The sequence below is a fragment of the Ciona robusta genome, chromosome 2 (assembly GCF_009617815.1).
Source record: "Ciona robusta chromosome 2, ASM961781v2".
Lineage (NCBI taxonomy): Eukaryota > Metazoa > Chordata > Ascidiacea > Phlebobranchia > Cionidae > Ciona > Ciona robusta.
This window is the reverse complement of record NC_143236.1, coordinates 3841978-3862253: the sequence shown is the minus strand read 5'-3', so window position 1 is coordinate 3862253 and position 20276 is coordinate 3841978. Positions and strand designations below refer to the sequence as shown.

Below are 20276 nucleotides of genomic sequence, written 5' to 3'. Positions count from 1 at the left end.
TTTTAAATTTGGGTTTTATTGAATACTAAACCTTTCTGCTCGTTTTAGAGTTTTGTAATAGGACTCAAATTTAGGATATATTCTGTTGGTGTTTGATTCAGTCGTATGAAAAGTGCGATGAATCAAAAATCTCAAAGTTTCCATTCCATATTGAGTGTCGTGAAGAGGGCGAAAAATGATAGCCAACGGTTTGCCTCACTGCTGATTATAACCAAACTGTTAGAAGCTGGAAATCTAAACGAAAATGAACGATTGGAATTATTTGAAACCATCGGATTTTCGTTTCCAATGAGATTACTCGCAGCAAATAGCGATGATCCGGATTGCCCGAAAGATATTATGCAGTCGCTTGGTGTCTCAATTTTGGCGTCATTTGCGTCTAATCCAGAATTAGTAGAAAGAACAGAGCTGCGAAAATCTGTTCCACATCTTTTAAATATCCTTTCAGATGTAGAATCAACAGCTGGTAACCCAACAATGGTGACAGACTGTCTGCAATTGGTCACTGCACTTGCCGACACGGATGACGGAGCTAAAGTACTTTTGCGCCACCCTACAGTTGAAATTATATGTAAAGTCTATGAAAAATTAGACTCTGAAAGCCATCATGAAATGGTCATATTTATTTTGACCAAGCTATTACAAGAAGATCCGGAGAATTGGGAACATTTATCTGACAGTTTGATAAATTTTCTTAAATTAATCTCATCTGACATAAAAACTGACCAAAGCGAAAATAAATTTAGTTTGATACGATCTCTTAATGCATGCATTTCTTCAATGCCAGCATCTTGTACTGAACAGTACAATCAACTTTGGATAGATAATGTGGCGAGCAGTTTGTGTGACATTTTCGCAAGTAGAGTTGGTCCTGCTCAAAGAAATCCTGCACTTTCTCTTTCTGCTACACTGACAAACCTTTATAAATTAAATTGGACGACCAAAACGGACCAAGATAAAAAATTATCAGTACTACTTGTTCGACTTGCATGTGTGGAAATAAGAATGCTGGTGTATGACTGGGATAATTCCTCATCTGATGATGCACAGAAAGTATTATTGACATGTTTTACAATCATAGAAGCATGTTGCTCCCATATCGCCCAATTTGACCAAGTTGAAAGTGAAAATGAACTTTTCACCTTCGAGGAGATAAAATCTCTGGATGCGCCACTGACTGATGCCATAAAATCAATAGAAATTTTAATGACAAAATTCATAGAAACTAAAAGTCCTACCCTTTTAATCACATGTCTTCGCACAGTTTCTTCATGGCTTAACGTGGAAATGTACGCCACTTCTGAACTCGGTATCGCAATTGCTCCTACTTTTCTAAGTGCTTTAAAGGTATGCATAAAAGAGCATGTTGATGATATTTTAAAAGCTGTATCTCCTGGAATACTCAACTATGCTGAAAATGCATCTTCCAGAAATGCTATCTTAGAGAGTGGAATTATCGAAATTTTTGGGCAAACATTGGTGGATTCTCGATCCAATGTTTCAGAAGAAACCTCTTGTTTGGTTTCACAATGTTTAATGGTTCTCTGTTTGGAATCTGGAGAAAAAGACTGTTTTATATCAATGTTAAAATCATTTATGAGATATTTTATAAGCATACCTAAAACAACTGCATTGGCATTTTATATTGGAACACTCACACTGATTGTTTGGAACCTTGAAATTGCGCACAATCTTGTCGAACAAGAAAGATTTTTTAAAACTCTCGTCTCATTTTTGCACAACATTCACAAAGTTGGTGAAGCTGGGATAGAAGTCTCTTCTAGGTAATTCTATTTTCTTAAGGAGTTGTTTAGTTTATTTTCCGCTTTATGCATTAAAAAAATCATTCAATTTTGATGTAATTAAAGACCTAAGTTAAAGCTTTAAAGGTGTTATAATTTAAATGCTATTTAAGAAAAACAGTTTCATTTTATGTAGATCACTTTGTATAATATATGAATATATTTTCCTGCAGTTATAAGAGCATGTGGGCATCAGTTGAACAACTTTGGCCAATCATAATGAAGGAATTCATTCGATGTTTGAAAACCGAGCTTTGGATAAAAGAGCTGGTGCTGGAAAGTGGAATTCAAAGAAAAATTCAAAACTTAATATCTAAACACAACAGTGACCCAGAAGGAGAAACACAGACATGTTATGGCCTTCTTAATGCTGCGCTTGAAGCATAGGAATTATATTTTTTCATTCGGAAATGCAATTATAAACTTTTCACCGGACTCTATAAAAAAACTTCAAGTACCTTCATATTTAGTTTATTGGTGTTTAAAGGTTTAAGAAATAACCGATTCCAACAAATTGCACCGAGCGAATTAGTAGACGACTACAATGCTACTTGGCAATACAACTTTTAAAATTTAAATAACATGTTGCTGTACACAGACCAACCAATTCCTGGAGCAAAAAACCCGAGGCAGAGGAAATACATTTGGCTGCCAGTAATAATACATTGCTCAAAAATGGGAGCAGCCAAAAGCAAGTGCAGAACAACTGACAACTGTAATACAAAACTGTTGAAACCTTGGTTAAGCAATATAGAATATAATTAACGCTTGTAAAATGAGTTGTCAATGAAAGTTACTTTGATTTGTGAAAACTGAATATAATCTACAGTTCATCTGGGAAAAACGTCAAATGTATGCATTGCAATTGATTGAATTGCAAGCATGGCATTGCTCATATACTATTATATGAATAAAAACTTACTTTTCTAAAAATTGAAAATAATAACTTTTACTGTTAGTCCACCAGCAGAGTTGGAGATGAAGTAGATTTAGTGGGAAAATTCCCACTCTAATTTTGTACGATCAGAAAAACAGAAACAGAAAGTGATAATATTAATATACGTACCACAATACATAAAAAATTTTAATTTAAATCTTGGTACAGTTTATGATAGTTCGAAATCTGAGGTTCCTGGAAACAGCAAGGCAACCGAAACAATATAATCACAAGTCACAACAAATTATGAAATATATCGGTGTAAACAGCCGACATTAAAAATAGACATTCTTTTGCGCGAGTTACTTTAAAAATAACTTTGTACAAAAATACTCCACAGTCCTGATAGAAGATCTTAATTGACCTGTTACAAAGATTATGAAAGTAATTGTAGATTATTCCAATCAAATGTGCAGATCATCAGCAACAGTACGCAGGCATTCTTCACAGGATTAACCTAGATATAAAATAAAAATGTTGCTGTACTTTTACAAGCATTTAGTGTCAAACCTTATTCTGCTACTTTACAACAGCAATAAAAAAATTAAACCAGTTAACAAATCTGTTACATTTATTGCACACAGTGAGTTAGATGGGCACTCTGAAGCTTTGGTATGTCTGTATATATTGCAGTGATTTTTAACCTTTTTGTTAAAGCGACCCATTTAAGAACCCCAGTGAAACTACCCCAACCAAAAGTGTGTTTAGCCTTTTACTAAGTACACACAGTCACACTTTATTGTATTATCATAAAGGAATTCAATAGCTATTTAAATACAAAAAATGTTTTTAGGTATTCTATTTATAGCCTATCGGTCCAATGTGAAATATCAAAAATAATTCCTAAGGTAAATTGTACTAATTGAGAATACTAATCTGCTTAAAACTATATTAAAAACTATATACTTGGTTAAAACCACTGCTATAATGTAACACAGTCATAATTTTACATACGAGTAATGTGAGTTTAGGGCAATTCGTTGTGGATAAACTGACGTAACCTTTCCACATATTGGCTGTACAGTTCTATGTCATTGTGGCCGGCACCTGAAAATTACAAATTATTGATTATGGTCTTCAAGAGAAAGAATCCACATAATATGCATGCTTAAATAACCAGGTAGTCGTACACAGCATTTTTAAATGATAATTAATAAGGCTACTTTGCCAAACTACAGAAACCCATAATTTGACAAATATCTGTTTTGTTTTGTTTTTGTGTTGAAGCATTAAACCTAAGATCCGAATTTACTTTTAGAGTAAGAAATTATTAATATATATATATATTTAAACAAAAATTGTGCATATATATATATATATACATATATTATTAAAATTATAAATGCACTTTAGTACAAAATTAGGATTTCAGTGTTAACATAAGCCATCATTTTATGCGGGAAATCAATACAGGTTTTATTAGTATTCTGTAATAAGCTGTTCTTTGTGAACAATGAACATAGTGGCTTTCATGGTTAGTTTACCATAACCAGAATTTCTAGGTTTTATTTTTAGACCGACTTTGTAAAACGCAAGAAACAATTAAATTTAGTTAATTTGATTTAACTCTCTTTGGATAACTTAGCCTCTAAAGAAATTACTTTTACTAATAGGTAATTACATTAAAATAATTGTTTTGTTTGATTGGTGAAAGCAAATAGTTTTTTCTGTCTATCTGTCTTCAGTGGCACTGGTGGTAAAATCTTTCCACACTTTCTAACTAAAACAACTAAACTTAATGTTTATTTAACAACACTTTAACCAAAGGTATAGTTGTTGGTTATTTGAGTTCAAAATGACACATACATTATCACACATTAAGTGATGTCTCTTTCAATACCTATGATACCTATAATTGTATTTGACATAATTAAATTTCAAAAGGCAATTCATTTTTATCAAAAACATTATATATGTAAGATATTTCTTTATAGTAGGGTGGGAAAAGATGGGACACCTGTTTATTTTATTTTCTCGTCTGATTTGGTAGTAAAGAACAGTCAATAAAGTAGAAAACCATATACTCAGAACTCATGTATACCGTTGTTAATTGTTTGAAACTAAACACAATCAGGATATTTGGATATTAAATGCTAAAGTTGTCCCATCTTACCCCACAGTACTATTATGCAACTTATGGACAAATGGCCCAATTCACATGCCTACGTTTATTTCTTATCTATGGTATCTGTTAAATTTTAGTTTTAATATCCTTCTGGGCCTCTGTGTAATCCCTTTACTTTCACACAAGCTGGTAATTTTTAAACTGTTTAATCCCCATAAATAAAATAAAACTGTTTATTAAAAATGCAGATTTCAAGCAACAGTGAAATGTATGAACTGAAGTGTCAAAGTATGACTGTACATTATATTATACAAATATAACAAAGATTATCAACAAACATAACACTTTTTCACCAACCAATATACATGTCATGACCTACATGCTAGAACTTTAAATGACATACAAAAAATACATACAACATACAAGACTATTATAAGTTCAACTGGTCCTAAATTTAACTAGGCCAATTCCTTAATTTGTTGTGACTTGTGTTATTTTAAAAAATCAATTATATTTATAATATATAAGACTTATTCTTATACACATGCCATTCAATGATTTCAGTTACGACATTTTTAGACTACTATATTATCTAATGTTTATAGCATATATATTCTGAACTCTTGTATTTATCTGTAAATTAGCCCATCAACACAACATTTGGGCCCAAGGCAAACTAATAAACTGTAAACTGTAAAGTTACCATCATACTCCACAACCACAAACAAAATTTTCCTCGATGACCAAACAAGTAAAATACTGCTGGATATTGTGGTTACAATAACACCACCATACAATACAGGAAGTTGGTTGTCAATGAAGTATTCAATACAATGTAAAATCATTTCTCACATTGTTCATAACAACATACTACTAAACTATGCAGTTTATTTTGTGAATAACACCTAACAAGTAACAATTATGTATTGAATCACTATCAGGAAAACAAGTACTGGGCCTCATTCACACCAACTAAACACACTTTATTACTTTGCTTGTTAAACTGAAAACTATTAAATTGTTATTACGTTGGTGACACGGACACGCATATTTTTATGCAATTTTGTGTTATTACCATGATTTCTTAAAAAGGAGTTAAATTTGTAGAGTTAAAATAAGATTAAGTTGTTAAATAAAATAAAGATTTATTCATTATTCAAATTTGTAACAAACGAAAACTGTTGAAACTATTGCAAATCAACCTGGTTAAAAACATTTGTAGTAGAAACAATATCAAGTGGGCTGTATCACAAATATTTCAATATTTCACCACAAATATACGGCATGTAATCTAAGGAATTTAACAATTGTGTTGTTGGTAATTTAACAAGGTCCGTCTTACTTCCTAGGCATTACATTTTATTCACATTATATTACATCTGCAGCAACACCAACTCAAAAATACATGGCCAAAAAAGGAATAATTTATCTAACAGTTAATTTCCATTTATTTTACAGATAACGAAAGGAACTAGTTTAATCTTTACGCATCTGTATCATTTCCATTTTTCAAGAGTTTTATAGTTTTAATATACTATTTGAAATAGTAAACCCAAAACTCAAGACACAAAAAAAAAACATTTTTCAAATGCGATAAATAGAGACTAAAAAGTGAACTGTAATTGAATTTCACCATTCAATACATTTGCTGTGCCTGTGGTTTAGGGATTAACCTCTGTCCAGTTTGGTTAAAATTTTCTGGCTAACCAATTTGACTTGTGGTTAACAATTCGCATGCCCATATTGAAACCACAAGGGTTTTCTACTTTATTTTTTTAGTGTAAAATCTATCAGGTTCACATATTTCCTATATTAATATATAAAGCTATTTCTAAGAAGTGAGAATACAAATTTAAAAATAATTTGGGCAACTTTTCATCTTACCTTCAACCCAGAGTGGTTCTACAGCCCGAGGGCATTGCTCGTAAATGGCAAGACCATGTGAGAAGTCGATCACCTCATCTTCTGTCCCATGAATCACAAGGACAGGGGAGGTGACTTTGGGAATTTTTTCTATGCTAAAAACCATAACAAGCATAGGCAATTTATTTTCATATCAAGCTGCTGTTGTTTTTTTGCTTTAATCTTGTTTCTAGTTGTTATAAATTCCTATATAACAAATTAAAAACACAAAATTACATAGGATGGATAGGATGTTAACAGAATTACTTTTTAGCATTATACCACCTATTACTACACAATTGAACAATATGAGATGTTATACCTTGGGAAGACATCAAAACACCATGAACGTTTGGTATCTGGAAACGCCACACGTAGACCCGATAGTAAAGGGGAATGTAGAATGACGGCACCACATTCGTATTTCTTTGCAAGGTCAATGGTGGGCACTGTACCAATGCTTTGCCCATACAATATAATGTGTTCAGGGCTTACTGAGTACCTGTAGCAAAGATAATGTATGTCACAAGATTACTGATAATTGCCAGAAATTAAGCCTATAAACAGGGTAAACAGGTTAATTACATTTGCACCAGTTTCACATTCTTAAACACACAGTGGGTTGACTCTTTGTTTACTTTAGATGTGAAACCCATTTCCTCATAGCTTATGAGGGCTTTTAGAAACCACAACAAAAAACAGCATAGCAATATAGGTTACTAGTACTTCATCTAACCACACCAACAGTACTCTCACCTTTGTCTCAGTGATTGAAAAGCTGCTTCAATGTCAGCATAGATATTTTTCTCCGTCGGGTGTCCAGCACTGGCGCCATAACCCGAGTAATCATATGAAAAAATATTGACACCTAAGCGAGCCGAGAGTCCCACGTAAAATGAGCTCATTTGTCCAAGGTCTACTGCGTTTCCATGTGAGAATAGAAGCGTGTATTTGCTTACTGGGACAGTGGTCGTGCACTTTACATGCATACAAGCAACACGATTGCCTCGAGACGTACGAACCAAAAATACCTGGAAAATGATTAATTAATAAAGGACAAAGGTAGACTGAGTGTGGTATATGTTGAGTAGTATAGTTTGTATTTAAATAATCAATATTATTGTACAAGCAGGAGCATATCGACTGTTAAATTATAAAGCTTCCTAACTGACTAGAAATGCAATTTAAATAACAGATACTGATATTTTACTTTTTGTTTTAATTAACAGAAAAGAAATATCACGTCCACAATAAAAAGAAAACAGTGCCTACAAGCTACAGCCGTTATACTATATATATATTTAATATTAAACTAACCTCCAATGCTTGTTGTTCACGCTCCGAGTACTGCCATTCAGCTCGATCAGTGAGATGCAGCATATACTTGTTCCCAGTTTCATCCGGCATCACCGAGTAGGTGGGATCAGGTGGAATAAATGCAAGTTTTGAAGCAATGTGAGCTGGGCAAGGGGGGCAACAAAACAACCGACATAAGTCGGGAAATGACAGGGTGGCCATGACAGTTTGAATATTGTTGGAGTTATTTCAGTAAACTTGCATTTGCTGATTGAATATTCCTTACCACCAAACTTGAACAAACACACAAACAAAACAAATCTCCTAACGAGCACTTGACCGGTAACGAACTGCTACTAACAAGCACTCTATTAAACTTATGCCAAACCTGAAAATATAAGATACAATACTGATTAAGCGAACTAGAACTAAAAAAAGGCAAAGACAAACAACCCGTGTTCATCTTTAAATAAAGAAAGATTAACTGTCACTTCGATGCTGCAGTTTGAAATAAACCAGCATTAGCAGTATTTCTTCTGACTAAATCATAAGCAGTATCTCCACCATCATTCACAACACTGATGTCAACTTTATCATGTGCCAGCAACAGTTTCAGCGCATCTTCGTTTCCTTTCTCACTTGCAGCAGCATGTAATGGAGTGTTATTACCATTCGTCACATTGTTTATTTCGGCTCCATTTGCCAACAGTACGGTAGCGGCTTTAGCATTGTTCCACTTACATGCACAGTGCAAAGGCGTCCAACCATCTAGCGTTTTTACATTGGCATCAGCACCATGTTTTAGTAGATACTCAATGACTTCAACTTGTCCTTCAGATGATGCACGGTGTATTGCAGTGTAACCATCTTCATCTTTCCACTTTGTAAGATCTGAATTGCTTTCAAACATTTGCTTAACCATGTCTATTTTCCCGTTTCCTGCAGCCCATAGAAACTTTTCATTTTCATTGCTTGGTTCTTCATTATCATCAGAACTACTGTCTGAATCAATCAAAAAATTCATCCCTAATTTAAAAGTGACACTTCAGTACTTCATTAGACACACAAGATACTAATAAGGCTGTAAAATTTAAAACTCACTGTACTTTTTGTATTTGAAATCAGATTTTCGATTAATTCAAACTTGTGCACGTAAACACCGCCGCACTGTCCGTTTTATAATAATAACTTGACATGCAACAACCAAATATGTCAGTCATAAAAAGAAATACTAAACAAAACAAACTAATTTCAGATCTTTTTGTGAACTGACTTGTAAGTGTCAGAAGAATCTTTGGCTTCAATCTAACCATCTAGTGTCCAGTCTGCACTACTTTTGTCCCCAGTTACATACTAATATAGCAATAAAACTTTACTTTTGTGTTTTTATCTATGGAATTATTCAAATTGTAAGATTTTTTTCTATATTAGTTAAATCCTTTTCTAAATTAGTTTGAATCTTTGATAAATTTTCTTTACCATTGCTCTAAAACACAAGAGAGCAGAGCACTAATAAATGGGCACATTTTATTATAAAATGCGTTTTAATTATAAAGTGACTAATTGGATAGCGGGCTGACTGTGACGCTAGTTGAACATTGTGACATAACAAACTCACTTTACAATGATTTGCTGTTTTGGATTCTCATTTCAAGCATTTAGCTTTAACGTTGTTTCTGTTCTTTACGAGTGAGGTCTTTCACTTACAACATCGCACTTAACCACAGGGCAACCACTCTTGAATATAATGTCAGCGTCACCGAGTTATTCGTACTTCTGTTACTTTTTCCAAGTTAAATCTCTACAAGTTCAAAAGTCAAATCAAAAACCTAACTAAACAAATTTAAACTTAGGGAACTATATTTCCGAAGATTTCAATTCCACTCACGCGCATTACAATTTATAGTATTTTATTCAGTATAACAATCAAACTTCACAAATGATTGCTGCAAAATACAGTGATGTTGGACGGTCACGTTCGTTTACTTTCACAGTGATAAAGAACCAGATGAAACTGGTAGAGGTCAGTCTTCTAAAGGTCAGTCTCATGCAGATCACGTCGAGATAAAATGTACATTTTCATCGGTTCATTTTTGCCTTTCATTTGAACATCTCCGCGTAGTCGGAATTTGCACCGAGGGCTGTAACAGTCCGGTGACTGGATCGCTCTATGACATAGAGTCTATGTTAACATGCGATTTAAAAGTTGGATAGTATAATACTCAATTGCTAAACGGTAAAACGGTTTCCTAAATCTGAGCTGGTAATGTAATATGGTAGGGTGGGGGAAGATGGGACACTTTTAGCACTGAATATCAAAATATCCTGATCGTGTTTTAAACAATTAACAATGGTCAATGGGAGTCGTTAGGATACGTTTTTATTATTCTCTGGCTGTTCTTCGTTTACTGCCATATAGGACAAGAAAATGGAATAAAAAGGTGTGTCATCTCCCCCCACCCTACTATATAATAGTTCGGCGCAAATATGTCCCAATTAATTACACAGTGCCCGGAAACGTATAAAAACATGTGAAGCGTTATCTGTTTCCATAGCGGACGATTAAAAATATGCGTTGAAGGTATATATATATATATCATATTAAACAATATGAGCTAGGTTTTCAATCATATCAATGAACCAGATACCGTATAGAAGGCTTAATTACACCCACGCCTAATTACATTAAAATATATATCAAGTAGCATAATTTTTTTTCAATCACTAGACACTTTAATGCAAAATTGCGACTGTTCATGACAGCTCGTTTTATCCACAATTCCATATAGGACCTATCCAAATATATAGTAGGGAGGAAGAAGATGGGACACCTCTTCATTCTATTTTCTAGTCTTATTTGGTATTAATCAAAGAACATTTAAAGAATTATAAAACCGTATTCTCACGACCCATATAGTAATGTTAATTATTAAAAACACGATTAGAATATTATGATATTATGTGCTAAAGTCTCCCGTCTTCCACACCACTATATACATCGAAACTATACATACCTATACGTAAACTCCGATACATTGATTTCTCCGGGTATTCCTGTCGTTTCGCACCTTGATGATATGTTCACAGTGTTCCCAAAGAGACAATACCTTGGAGTCCGTTGACCGATAACTCCAGTTACAACATCACCAGTATGAATACCTATTGTCACCTACAATGCAAATTTGCCAAACATACTTTTAATATATACTTTTCATAACTTAAAATGACACGCGTTTTTGTTTATTATTTTGGAAAACGATAGCGAAGATTGTGTTATTTAAAGAAAGAAAAAAGCACTTAAACAGCAAAATCGCAGTTGTAAAACACGTTATGGATAAAAGATGTCGAAAAGAGCGTCATTTCAAAAGCTTGGCTGTTGCAGCTAGCAACTTTAAACAAATCAAACATAACAAAAAAAACATCGAAAATTTTATTAGCTCCCTGTATTTTGATAACCATAATGTAACAACACAAATGTTAATTAGAACTCATTTTTGCTTAGGTTATCTAAAATTTGTTCTTACCTTTATAGAATGACTGTCAATATTAATCTGACTGCTCAAATCCATGATCTCTAGCGCCATCTCGCAGATATGCCGAGCATTATCGTGACAAGGTTCGGGGAGACCACTCACTGCCATGTATTTGTCGCCTACAGTTTCAACCTGCATTGTAAAGCATATAATAGGGTGAGGAAAGATAGCCACCTTTTTAAATCCATTTTTACTTGCCATTTGGTAGTAAACAAAGAAGAATTATAATTCCGTATCCTCGTATGGTTGTTAATTGTTTAAAACACGATCAAAATATATGGATGTTAAGGGCTAAAGGTGTCCGATCTCCCCCCACACCACTTAATATTTAAAAAAAAGATTCCACAAGTATACGTTACTATTGCTCAACCAGTGGTCTAAAACTTCCAGCTGAAGTCTGGTTCCTACGATTTTAAAACACCTCAACTTACTTTGTAAACGAATGGGTTCGTCTTCGGGTCGGTAAGCCGATCGAAGGTCGTATACACAGCGTTAAGCAATTGCACTATTTTCATTGCCCCGTCTGACGTCGTATTCTTCGCACAAAACTGAAACAGAAATGTTTATTCTGGAATGAAATTTCCGCAACGGAGGTAATAAACTTAAAGAAGCCAGATTTAGAAATTCTATAGGTCAGATCGCTGTTACTAAGCTAATAGTATGACTGGAGTAAAAAACAAATCGGATGTTATAAAAAATGGGTATCTGATGAACGTTTTATCACTGACGAAAAATGTTTGACTTGAAAATGTAACTTACCTCGCTAAATCCAACAAGTCCGCTGAACAGAATAGTTACGTTGTCAAATCTTTTCGGCGGTACTTTCTTTTTATGTCGTAACTGGTTGGCGACCCAGTGGGGTAGGACAGCATATAACAATCTAAAGAGGATAAAAGCAGGTTTAAACGGCCTTGATATTAAATTTCTTATGACTTTGTTATATTCTTTAAATTTTCATAAACGCAGTGCCTTGTATAGCGGCAATTTCGTTTTGATGTATGGACAGCGCAATTCAGTATTTTTAGAAAACTTTGGTAGTTTTTTAAGAGCCCGATTATCAGACTTAAAGTTTGGTCACAGTTGATATAATGTAAGTGAACCAGAAACTTAAAGATAATCCATAATTCCAGTTACTGATAATGGAATCGATGTAACAACAGAGCGTGTGTAATTATCTAAATGCGCAGAAAGATTGCAAGTCAACTTGAAGCCACACAAAAATGCGTTGTCGACCCCACCATTAGAAATATGTGCACAGCTTAATGCTCGGAAAATTTTTCAAATTTAACAATGTGAAATTTTTTAATGAAACGAATTTTTTTGTCGCGCGCACAAAAACAGTCATACTTGTCTGTCATTTTCTTCTCTCTTTCCCGGGCCAGCATTGTGTGTTGAAGTTTGTCGGTTAATATTTCTAAGCTCTGTGCAAGTTTGTAATCTTCTTCAAACTGCTCACCGAGTTGTACAAGGTCACGTGTCGCATCGTGAAGCGGAAGATCACTCAAACGTAACCCCCGCATCGTCAAGTCGTCGAGACTCATGACGCTGGGGAATAACCGAAATTTAACGTTCCCCAAACCACAGGCGAACCATCTTTGCACGTTTCGGTCAATACAACAAATCAATGCGATCAATAAAAAAAATCCAGACCTGAATTATCAACCTAATGAGATAACCATATGTCACTAGTCAACATTCCATTTTATTTGCTGCGTAAATCTCAATATGGTGAAGAGTGTTTACCGATAACGTATAACAAAAATCCAATTTTACTTAATAAACAACAACCTTACCTGGGAGAACAAAGAAATAGCATCTGATTGCACTCTGGAACGAAAATCATCTGGCCCTTTAATCGCAGACAGGAACTTTCACGGTCACATCTGTGCTCGCTTTTCTTTCGCATCACTTCCGGGTTCAAACGTTCCCCTTTCCCAGCGTCACTTTTCACGTCCGAGGTCTGTCCATTCGTAGTATCTTCTTGCGTTTGAAGCACCCCTGTATATTACCGGTATTTATTACATTTCCGTTCTTTATCTTTTGTAAATACGGGACGAGCGTTTATTATATAGAGAGTGGGGGCGATGGGACACCTTTTTATACTATTTTCTCGTCCCGTCCGGTAGTAAACAAAGAAAATTGAAATGATTGTACAAACTTATCGTTACGAATCTTATACTGGTGTTATTTGTATATTTTGTGCTAAAGGTGTCCCATCTCCCCCCACCCTACTACGACAAACTTTTTATTGGGAATTCGCGTTTGTTGCATTGGAGCAAGCTAAAAGTTGAATTTGTTCACAACAGGTCACATATTATCTTATTATGTTAGATTGGGTAAAAAAATCAAGCCTCAAGCAAACAGGTTATTTTAAAACTCCTACTTAACTATCAGTTTACTTCTTAAACTTTGAAACTTTTTTTTTTTTAATTTTGGATTTAGTATCTTTTACCCATGCGTTACACCGATCTTTATCGTTTCTATTTAAATAAAAAAATCACTTTTTACCTATTTTAGTCCGGAGAACAAATACTTGGTTAATTTGTGCGTTGATGCTCGTAAAGTTAAAGTTGATCCGGGGTCGCACGAGGTCGAAGAGGTCAGTGACCTTTACGGTGTCCATGACGTCATCACGGTCCAAATTTCCATCGTCACTGTCGTACACTGCGTCACACCGACAACAATCTGAAACCAGAGAGGCGGGGATTGGGGGATTTTGTTCTTTAATAGGGCGAGAGATAAAGAAACGGAGAACTGAGACGGCACAGATTATGATGCAAGAATTGTTATTGATCATGCTGGGCAAACGCACGTTACAAAGCAATGAATCAAGATTTGCTTACCATCAGCAGGTGCAAACCACACACGTTGCTTTCTACGCAATACAAGTACCTCGTGACATCATGCACGCAGCAGACGGTATATATTACAGAAAGTAAAACGATTGCATTCGGGAAAAAGAAATTAGAAAAATTACGAAAGTGTCTTTTTTAGAGTTTATCTACCAACAATCGCAGCGGTTATTCGACGAATTATGGCATTCCCTAACACACCAAGCAGGCACACAGCGGCGTATGGAACACCGACCTTCAGACCACTTATCGAATATGTCCTCATACACCGTACTTTCATCGGGGTCCGATGACGACTGGTCTTCGTATATTTCGTCATCATCGCAGTCGTCACATTCACATGTAGCCCCTTCGACCTCACATACAGACATGAGACCAGGAATGGCTCTGGCAATCGAGGCTCCGGCTTGCGTAACCACCATGTCTTTATCGAACATTAAATGAAACGGCAAGGCCTGTCAATTAAAAGATAACCATTTGTTGCAATTACCCATAAAATACAAAACGGCTATATTATGTTTCTGATGTCCTAAAACGTGTTCGTTTAATACCATATCTTCTAAATACATAACCACATATATGTAAAGTGAACTCGCACAGAAACGATTTAAAAAAACAAACAATTTAATGCGGACCAACCCCACCTGACTCACGTATACGCCTCATTACCTCTACTACCCCAATAATTGCAAAGCAAACAGGCTGCGACCTTCAAAACCTGACCAGTCGATATTTATTTAGGACCACCAAGCTAATAGATTTCAACACGATGAAGATCAACACCTGTTTACCCTTTATGAAGTTAAGGTGAGGTTTAGGGTATATGATTATGAAAACGGTCCGTTATGCTTATGATTCTTTTTATACACAGACCGGTTCTCACGCAGAAACGTTCTATTCAAGAAAGTGTCTTTCGCGTTAGAATACAAAATAAAAACTCCACTATATAGAATGAGAGGGGAAGAGCACATAATATCCAAATATCCTGATCGTGTTTTAAACAATCAACACCAGTCTATGGGAGTCGTAAGTATACGGTTTTATAATCCCTTGAACTTTCCTTGTTTCTTACCAAATGGGACGGGAAAATAGAATGAATATGTGTCCCAACTTCCCCTACCGGCCTATACCCAATATATGAAGTTCACGACACATGTATATCTATAAATGTACCTTGCACAAAGTAGGGACTCCTATTATTGGTTCCATGGTGGAAAGTGCGCCTTCTATGGTGGCGAGGTCTTTTGCTTTTCCACCTGACAACGTTCCCGATTTAGCAACAATTTCGAACTGGACGTGATCGCATGTTTCGTCCTTTTGTTTTATAACCTGTAACGAGTTGTAGTGAATTCACTGATAAAGGATAGTTACAGTTTTATTTGAATAAATAAATGAATAAATGTAACTTGCTTTATTCTCGCGTGCTCGGAAAACGACAATCGTAATAACTTGGGTGTTCTGTTTCATACACCTCGTGCCAGTTTACGAATTACCACGTATTTTAATTTGTGGGTGATTATTTTTAGAGGGAATTTTTTCATTTTTTATTTAGATTTAAAAACCAAATCTGCATGTATAGTTAACCTTTGGGTAAATCGTAAAAAAACGGTTGTGCATGAAAGGATCTGTTATCCATCCAACACGAGCACGTATAAACCTTTAGAACTAATCAATGATAAGCGAAACAAGAACACACCGGTTGGTCGTCCGAATTGACTTCGATTTGCGTAAACTCGGCGAACCTCGTGTGGTTTGAATGTGGCGCAGAGGGTTTTTAATTAATTTACATTCACATGCCCTGTTTCTGCCATATGAAAAAGACGTGCAATCGACGCGGGTTTTGTCGATATACCGTGATCCCATGAGACCACGGAGCGATGTTACGAGACGGGAGCTTGTTCGACGTTCGGCGACCCCATTAGGAAAAAAACGAGGGACCTCGTATACGGGTGGTCTGTCGGTAAGTGGCAGGACTGGTAAGTGTGTTGGAATTACCGCATAATTGAGCAGGCGAGGGGACGCTATACACTCACACACACACGCAAACAAATGTTAAATCAGGGAATAGATACAAAGCTGCACGTGTTGCTCCAATGTTACTCTTAATGAGGAATGTGGAAACTCAGTAATTGCTACCGACAACCTTTCAAAAACATTTGTTTTCCGTATATGCAATTAAGATGGACACGCGTAAATAAAACGTCAGTTTTAAATTACCAGTAAGATAAATCAATAAGACAGCGATATTTCCATTTCATTAAAATGCAGCTTTTGTATGAGGAAAATGACGCATACGCCGCTGCGAAAGGACTTTACCAATTAAGTAAGATGATACTACGGATTCCTGGCGTTACTTTTAAGATGATAAATTGGTTGCACTACATTGCGTTTTACAAGCGCCCATTGTTGAAAACTTCACGTGTGCTATAGGACCCATATGCTCACTGGTACAGAAACACTCCTATACGCTTCGTGACTCAAACTATAAACCATTTTCAAAAATATAAATTACACCCAAAGTCCAAGGAAAATTGTACTTTAAACGGTACGTATGCTAATTTAGATTCCCCGTTAATGGAAAGGTCGGTGGAGCAGAAAATAGAAACCGCTCGAACAGGTGTGGTTAAGATTGTGGTCTCGACAAATGTCAGTTGTGTAAATTAAAACTGCGTTGGCGATCGTAAATTGATACCAAAATGTTTGTTTTTGCGCTGTAATACCGCACACAGCAACAGAAGCTTGGGTTTAGGCTTCCTTTTTCCGCGTATTACTCTGTTTTGGTTTGAAACAAGCAACTAGTTGTCTACTACAATTTAAACCATTATAGATTTTATTCCTCAGTCGAATACTGTAATTTTGCAATTATGCAAACAAACTGCCGAATACAAACCAGCACGAGAGTAAAGTAATGGGAAAATGGTCACCAATAAAATCATCACTGGGTATGAAGGAAAAAGTAATAAAATAAGATTACCTTTACTTCGGTTTCAGTTTTGTGGATTTGTTTTGTCACAGCCTTTACTATGCCGATCACAATGTCTTCCAGGCCGTCTCTTTCTGAGTAATAGTGCAAGGTGAGCGTATCATCACTACCGTTGCCTGTACACCTGAAGCTTGGTGCTCTCATGCCGGGATAAACGGAGCTTAGATGGTCGTGCAAGGCATCCAAGTTCTGTGGGAAGAGAGAGGCAATAAAACCTGTCGGGTGCGAATCGATTGGAAATCGTGAAAATACGACCGCCATGTAGCCTTGGTGATAGGGATTAAGTAAAGCGTGAATGGTGAAAACAATTTCTAATTAACTGTTATTTAAAACATGTGCGAGGATTATTATGTTACAAGTATGTAATATGCGTTTTAACATGGTAATTATGCCATGTGTTCTTATAAACAATGAATACACATTAAGCGATCTTAAAGTTTCTAGCCGTATAAATTTAGCAAACTTGGCTGTGACAGTAAACAGAAGCATCAAGCGGTTTGGCATTATAACCACTTCACCTATACCAGTACAAAGCTACGAGCTAATGATTTACGCATCACCCGATACAAGGTCGTTAATAGCTTATTGTACACCGCAACCTACCAAACTCGGAAAGCGGAATATTTACCTCTAGAAATTCCCGCACACTGGAACCGAGAACCCTCAAAATGACGTCATATCCGGACTCCTCGCAGAACTGGAAGAAGAAGTTGCCGAAAAGTTCAAGAATTTTGCCGCTGTCCGTCTCTGTTGGAATTTTAATCGGTGTACATTGGATGTGTGGGCGTGAGTGAAAAATATCAAACCATTGGTCAGTGTTGTTTACAGCAGGTAATAAAGTACAACAGGTGACAAACCTGTGCTATCGTGTATGTTCTTACACGACAAAAATAAAGATTGAAATTTACCTAAGGGACGTCACCTTATGTATTGTTGCCTGGCAACGAAGAGTGGGGTAATCATTTAGCTAACCGAGACACGAAGAGTTGCGCAGAGTCGTAAATTTACCGGAGAAAGTTACAGAGATTACTCACTAAGCACTTTTACGGCCGCTTTCACCAAGTCGAACGTGCAGATATCGTCGTAAATGATTCTTTGAATAAACTGTCCCTGGATGTGAAGATCCGCTTCCCGCCTGAAAAAGACAATGTCAACCTCTTTGTAACTTAGTTGTACTGTATTACTTTATACATAACATAATTATATAACTTCTTTTTAATATGATACCAACTCACTTAATCTCGTTCCATATTTCTTCACCGAAGTTACGAAGAACTAGTTGCTCGAGTGCGTAGTTCACAAATCCATACTATAACATATAACACTATATTACTGACAAAATATTGAAAGTGAAACGTTACATTCTTTGCAAAGGTATTCATATAAGAACATATTAATTTCTCCAAAATTTAACGTACCATCGTCTATACTTGATCTTTAAAATTACATCGAGCGCAGCCCCGTGCGTGCACAAGCCTATAGCGTTCCAACGTGCTATATATTAGTACAGCATCCCACTTTTATGAGGTGGCGCGTCGTAAAACCGTCATCCGCGGAGCTTGTTTTGTGACGTCACAGACGACCGTCGGAATCCGATTTCCTTGCACCAAATCCACTTCTCTTTTTTTAAATCTGTAAACAAGAAAACAAATTTCGAACTTTTCTACACCTGCATAACAATTGCAACATAGCCTAATACTTAATATTTGGCTAAAACACAAACATTTAGTTGACAGTACACCTGACAATCAGCCACTAATAAATAGCTGATGAAGGTTGAGTATGCAGCTGCTATGCTGGTAACCACTTTCCAGCTTACCACAATCTTTCAACGCTTTATGGTTGTTCGTTTTCTTCGAGATTTCATTAATCGCAGACGGCAGAAAAGAAGTTCTTCTTGACTTGTGCAATCAACGCAGCGGGCAAAAGAATGCCAGAAACGGTCGGTGGGAGTGAAAAATCTTCGCTAACTGCAACGAAACACGAGTAGAGCCGATCCCGTTTTTCCCTAAATTTAATAAGCTCTGCGCCGGGCCTGTCCCTAAGCAATACCTACAGTGTCTTCCCTCAAATCGATTAAATGTAACGTATTTCTTAGCCAGTACCGTTCACCGCAACAAGTTGCAAACAGCACGAGCGCTTCGCCCAAGATCCGCATTACAGCGAGAGGGAGAAAACCTTAAACATCTGTCTGTAGCTTGCTGAATTCTTCTTCAAAGCGGATTAGTAACTGACAAAAAATCGAAGCTTTGACAGTTCATTTATGTTTTACCTAATTACTACAGCTACTGTGCTCTTGCTGTAACTAATCAAAGAAGTTGTAATTATTTCATCAGCCATAGCCTATAGTGCGATGAGAAAGCACCGGCTGCGAAAACAGTAAACAAAGAAACTGAGTCACCGGTTGTCCTGGGTTTGCTACGATCCGCACATCTCGTAATAGCATTTGCAACTGCAGTAGAGTGTCGCAGATGAAATCAGCATGTGGACTTTACTTACAACTGTGAGAGAGCAACATCCGCGTACAAAACCAAAGCATTATATGCACGTAACTGCTTTGCATTGAAAAGTCTGATGCGTAAAGGCTTGATCAAACTTAACCCTTTGCACATTTAACCAGAGTCGTATATCACTTGTTGACTATATACGCACTTTCCGAACTAGTATTTTTTAAATCGGGACATCATTATTGATCGTACCTATCGACCAGAAAAGACGATTTCATTTTTAATATTGTTACTCGCCGTTTTTAACATACTGATTAGAATGTCAAATTTACTCAGTGCTTGTGAATGGCGCACATATGTTTTTGTTTATCGAACTCATTATCGAAGGTTGTACGTTTGCTAATTAACCTCACTTTCGGTTAGGGGTGGCTGTTGCTATCTTTTGCGATAACGACACAG

The 20276-nt window shown here is 36.0% G+C and overlaps 4 protein-coding genes across 5 annotated transcripts; 1 reads left to right on the top strand and 3 right to left on the bottom strand.

Moving 5' to 3' along the window:
* Positions 1-3: 3 nt before the first annotated feature.
* Positions 4-2578, top strand: LOC149740269 (neurochondrin-like). The gene is made up of 2 exons (XM_089872698.1): positions 4-1784; positions 1976-2578. Exons 1-2 carry the CDS (start codon positions 106-108, stop codon positions 2187-2189), a joined length of 1893 nt encoding a protein of 630 aa, XP_089728824.1. The 5' UTR covers positions 4-105; the 3' UTR covers positions 2190-2578.
* LOC149740268 (alpha/beta hydrolase domain-containing protein 17B-like) lies at positions 2258-8395 on the bottom strand. The gene is made up of 6 exons (XM_089872708.1): positions 8024-8395; positions 7463-7737; positions 7029-7208; positions 6689-6822; positions 3694-3786; positions 2258-3196 (listed from the first exon to the last, which is right to left on the bottom strand). Exons 1-5 carry the CDS (start codon positions 8222-8224, stop codon positions 3707-3709), a joined length of 870 nt encoding a protein of 289 aa, XP_089728834.1. The 5' UTR covers positions 8225-8395; the 3' UTR covers positions 2258-3196; positions 3694-3706.
* On the bottom strand, positions 8391-9265 carry LOC149740267 (ankyrin repeat domain-containing protein 49-like). Its single transcript, XM_089872712.1, has one exon. It carries the CDS (start codon positions 9024-9026, stop codon positions 8490-8492), a length of 537 nt encoding a protein of 178 aa, XP_089728838.1. The 5' UTR covers positions 9027-9265; the 3' UTR covers positions 8391-8489.
* Positions 9266-9895: 630 nt separating this feature from the next.
* On the bottom strand, positions 9896-20128 carry LOC149740266 (guanylate cyclase soluble subunit beta-1-like). 2 transcript variants are annotated; one of them, XM_089872695.1, is made up of 17 exons: positions 19427-20128; positions 19190-19340; positions 18789-19002; positions 18606-18679; positions 18405-18505; positions 17999-18117; positions 17362-17559; positions 15561-15716; positions 14623-14842; positions 14044-14220; positions 13329-13533; positions 12883-13080; positions 12295-12415; positions 11967-12083; positions 11527-11667; positions 11017-11171; positions 9896-10170 (listed from the first exon to the last, which is right to left on the bottom strand). In XM_089872695.1, exons 3-17 carry the CDS (start codon positions 18789-18791, stop codon positions 10035-10037), a joined length of 2121 nt encoding a protein of 706 aa, XP_089728821.1. In that variant the 5' UTR covers positions 18792-19002; positions 19190-19340; positions 19427-20128; the 3' UTR covers positions 9896-10034. The 2 variants fall into 2 exon arrangements, with proteins under 2 accessions (XP_089728821.1, XP_089728822.1); XM_089872696.1 differs by having other exon boundaries at positions 14662-14842; positions 19190-20128.
* Positions 20129-20276: the final 148 nt, after the last annotated feature.

Excerpts from the sequence above, each read along its gene's own strand:
- LOC149740268 (XM_089872708.1), bottom strand. The coding sequence starts at position 8,224 with ATGGCCACCCTGTCATTTCCCGACTTATGTCGGTTGTTTTGTTGCCCC. Across the intron at positions 7,738-8,023 it reads GTGAACAACAAGCATTGGAG|GTATTTTTGGTTCGTACGTC; the intron begins GTTAGTTTAATA and ends ATCATTTTCCAG. Across the intron at positions 6,823-7,028 it reads TGTTTTGATGTCTTCCCAAG|CATAGAAAAAATTCCCAAAG; the intron begins GTATAACATCTC and ends TATGGTTTTTAG.
- LOC149740269 (XM_089872698.1), top strand. The coding sequence starts at position 106 with ATGAAAAGTGCGATGAATCAAAAATCTCAAAGTTTCCATTCCATATTG. Across the intron at positions 1,785-1,975 it reads GGGATAGAAGTCTCTTCTAG|TTATAAGAGCATGTGGGCAT; the intron begins GTAATTCTATTT and ends ATTTTCCTGCAG.
- LOC149740266 (XM_089872695.1), bottom strand. Across the intron at positions 18,118-18,404 it reads AGCGGCCGTAAAAGTGCTTA|AGACGGACAGCGGCAAAATT; the intron begins GTGAGTAATCTC and ends AAATTCCAACAG. Across the intron at positions 13,534-14,043 it reads TGTTCTCCGGACTAAAATAG|GGGTGCTTCAAACGCAAGAA; the intron begins GTAAAAAGTGAT and ends GGTAATATACAG.
- LOC149740267 (XM_089872712.1), bottom strand. The coding sequence starts at position 9,026 with ATGAATTTTTTGATTGATTCAGACAGTAGTTCTGATGATAATGAAGAA.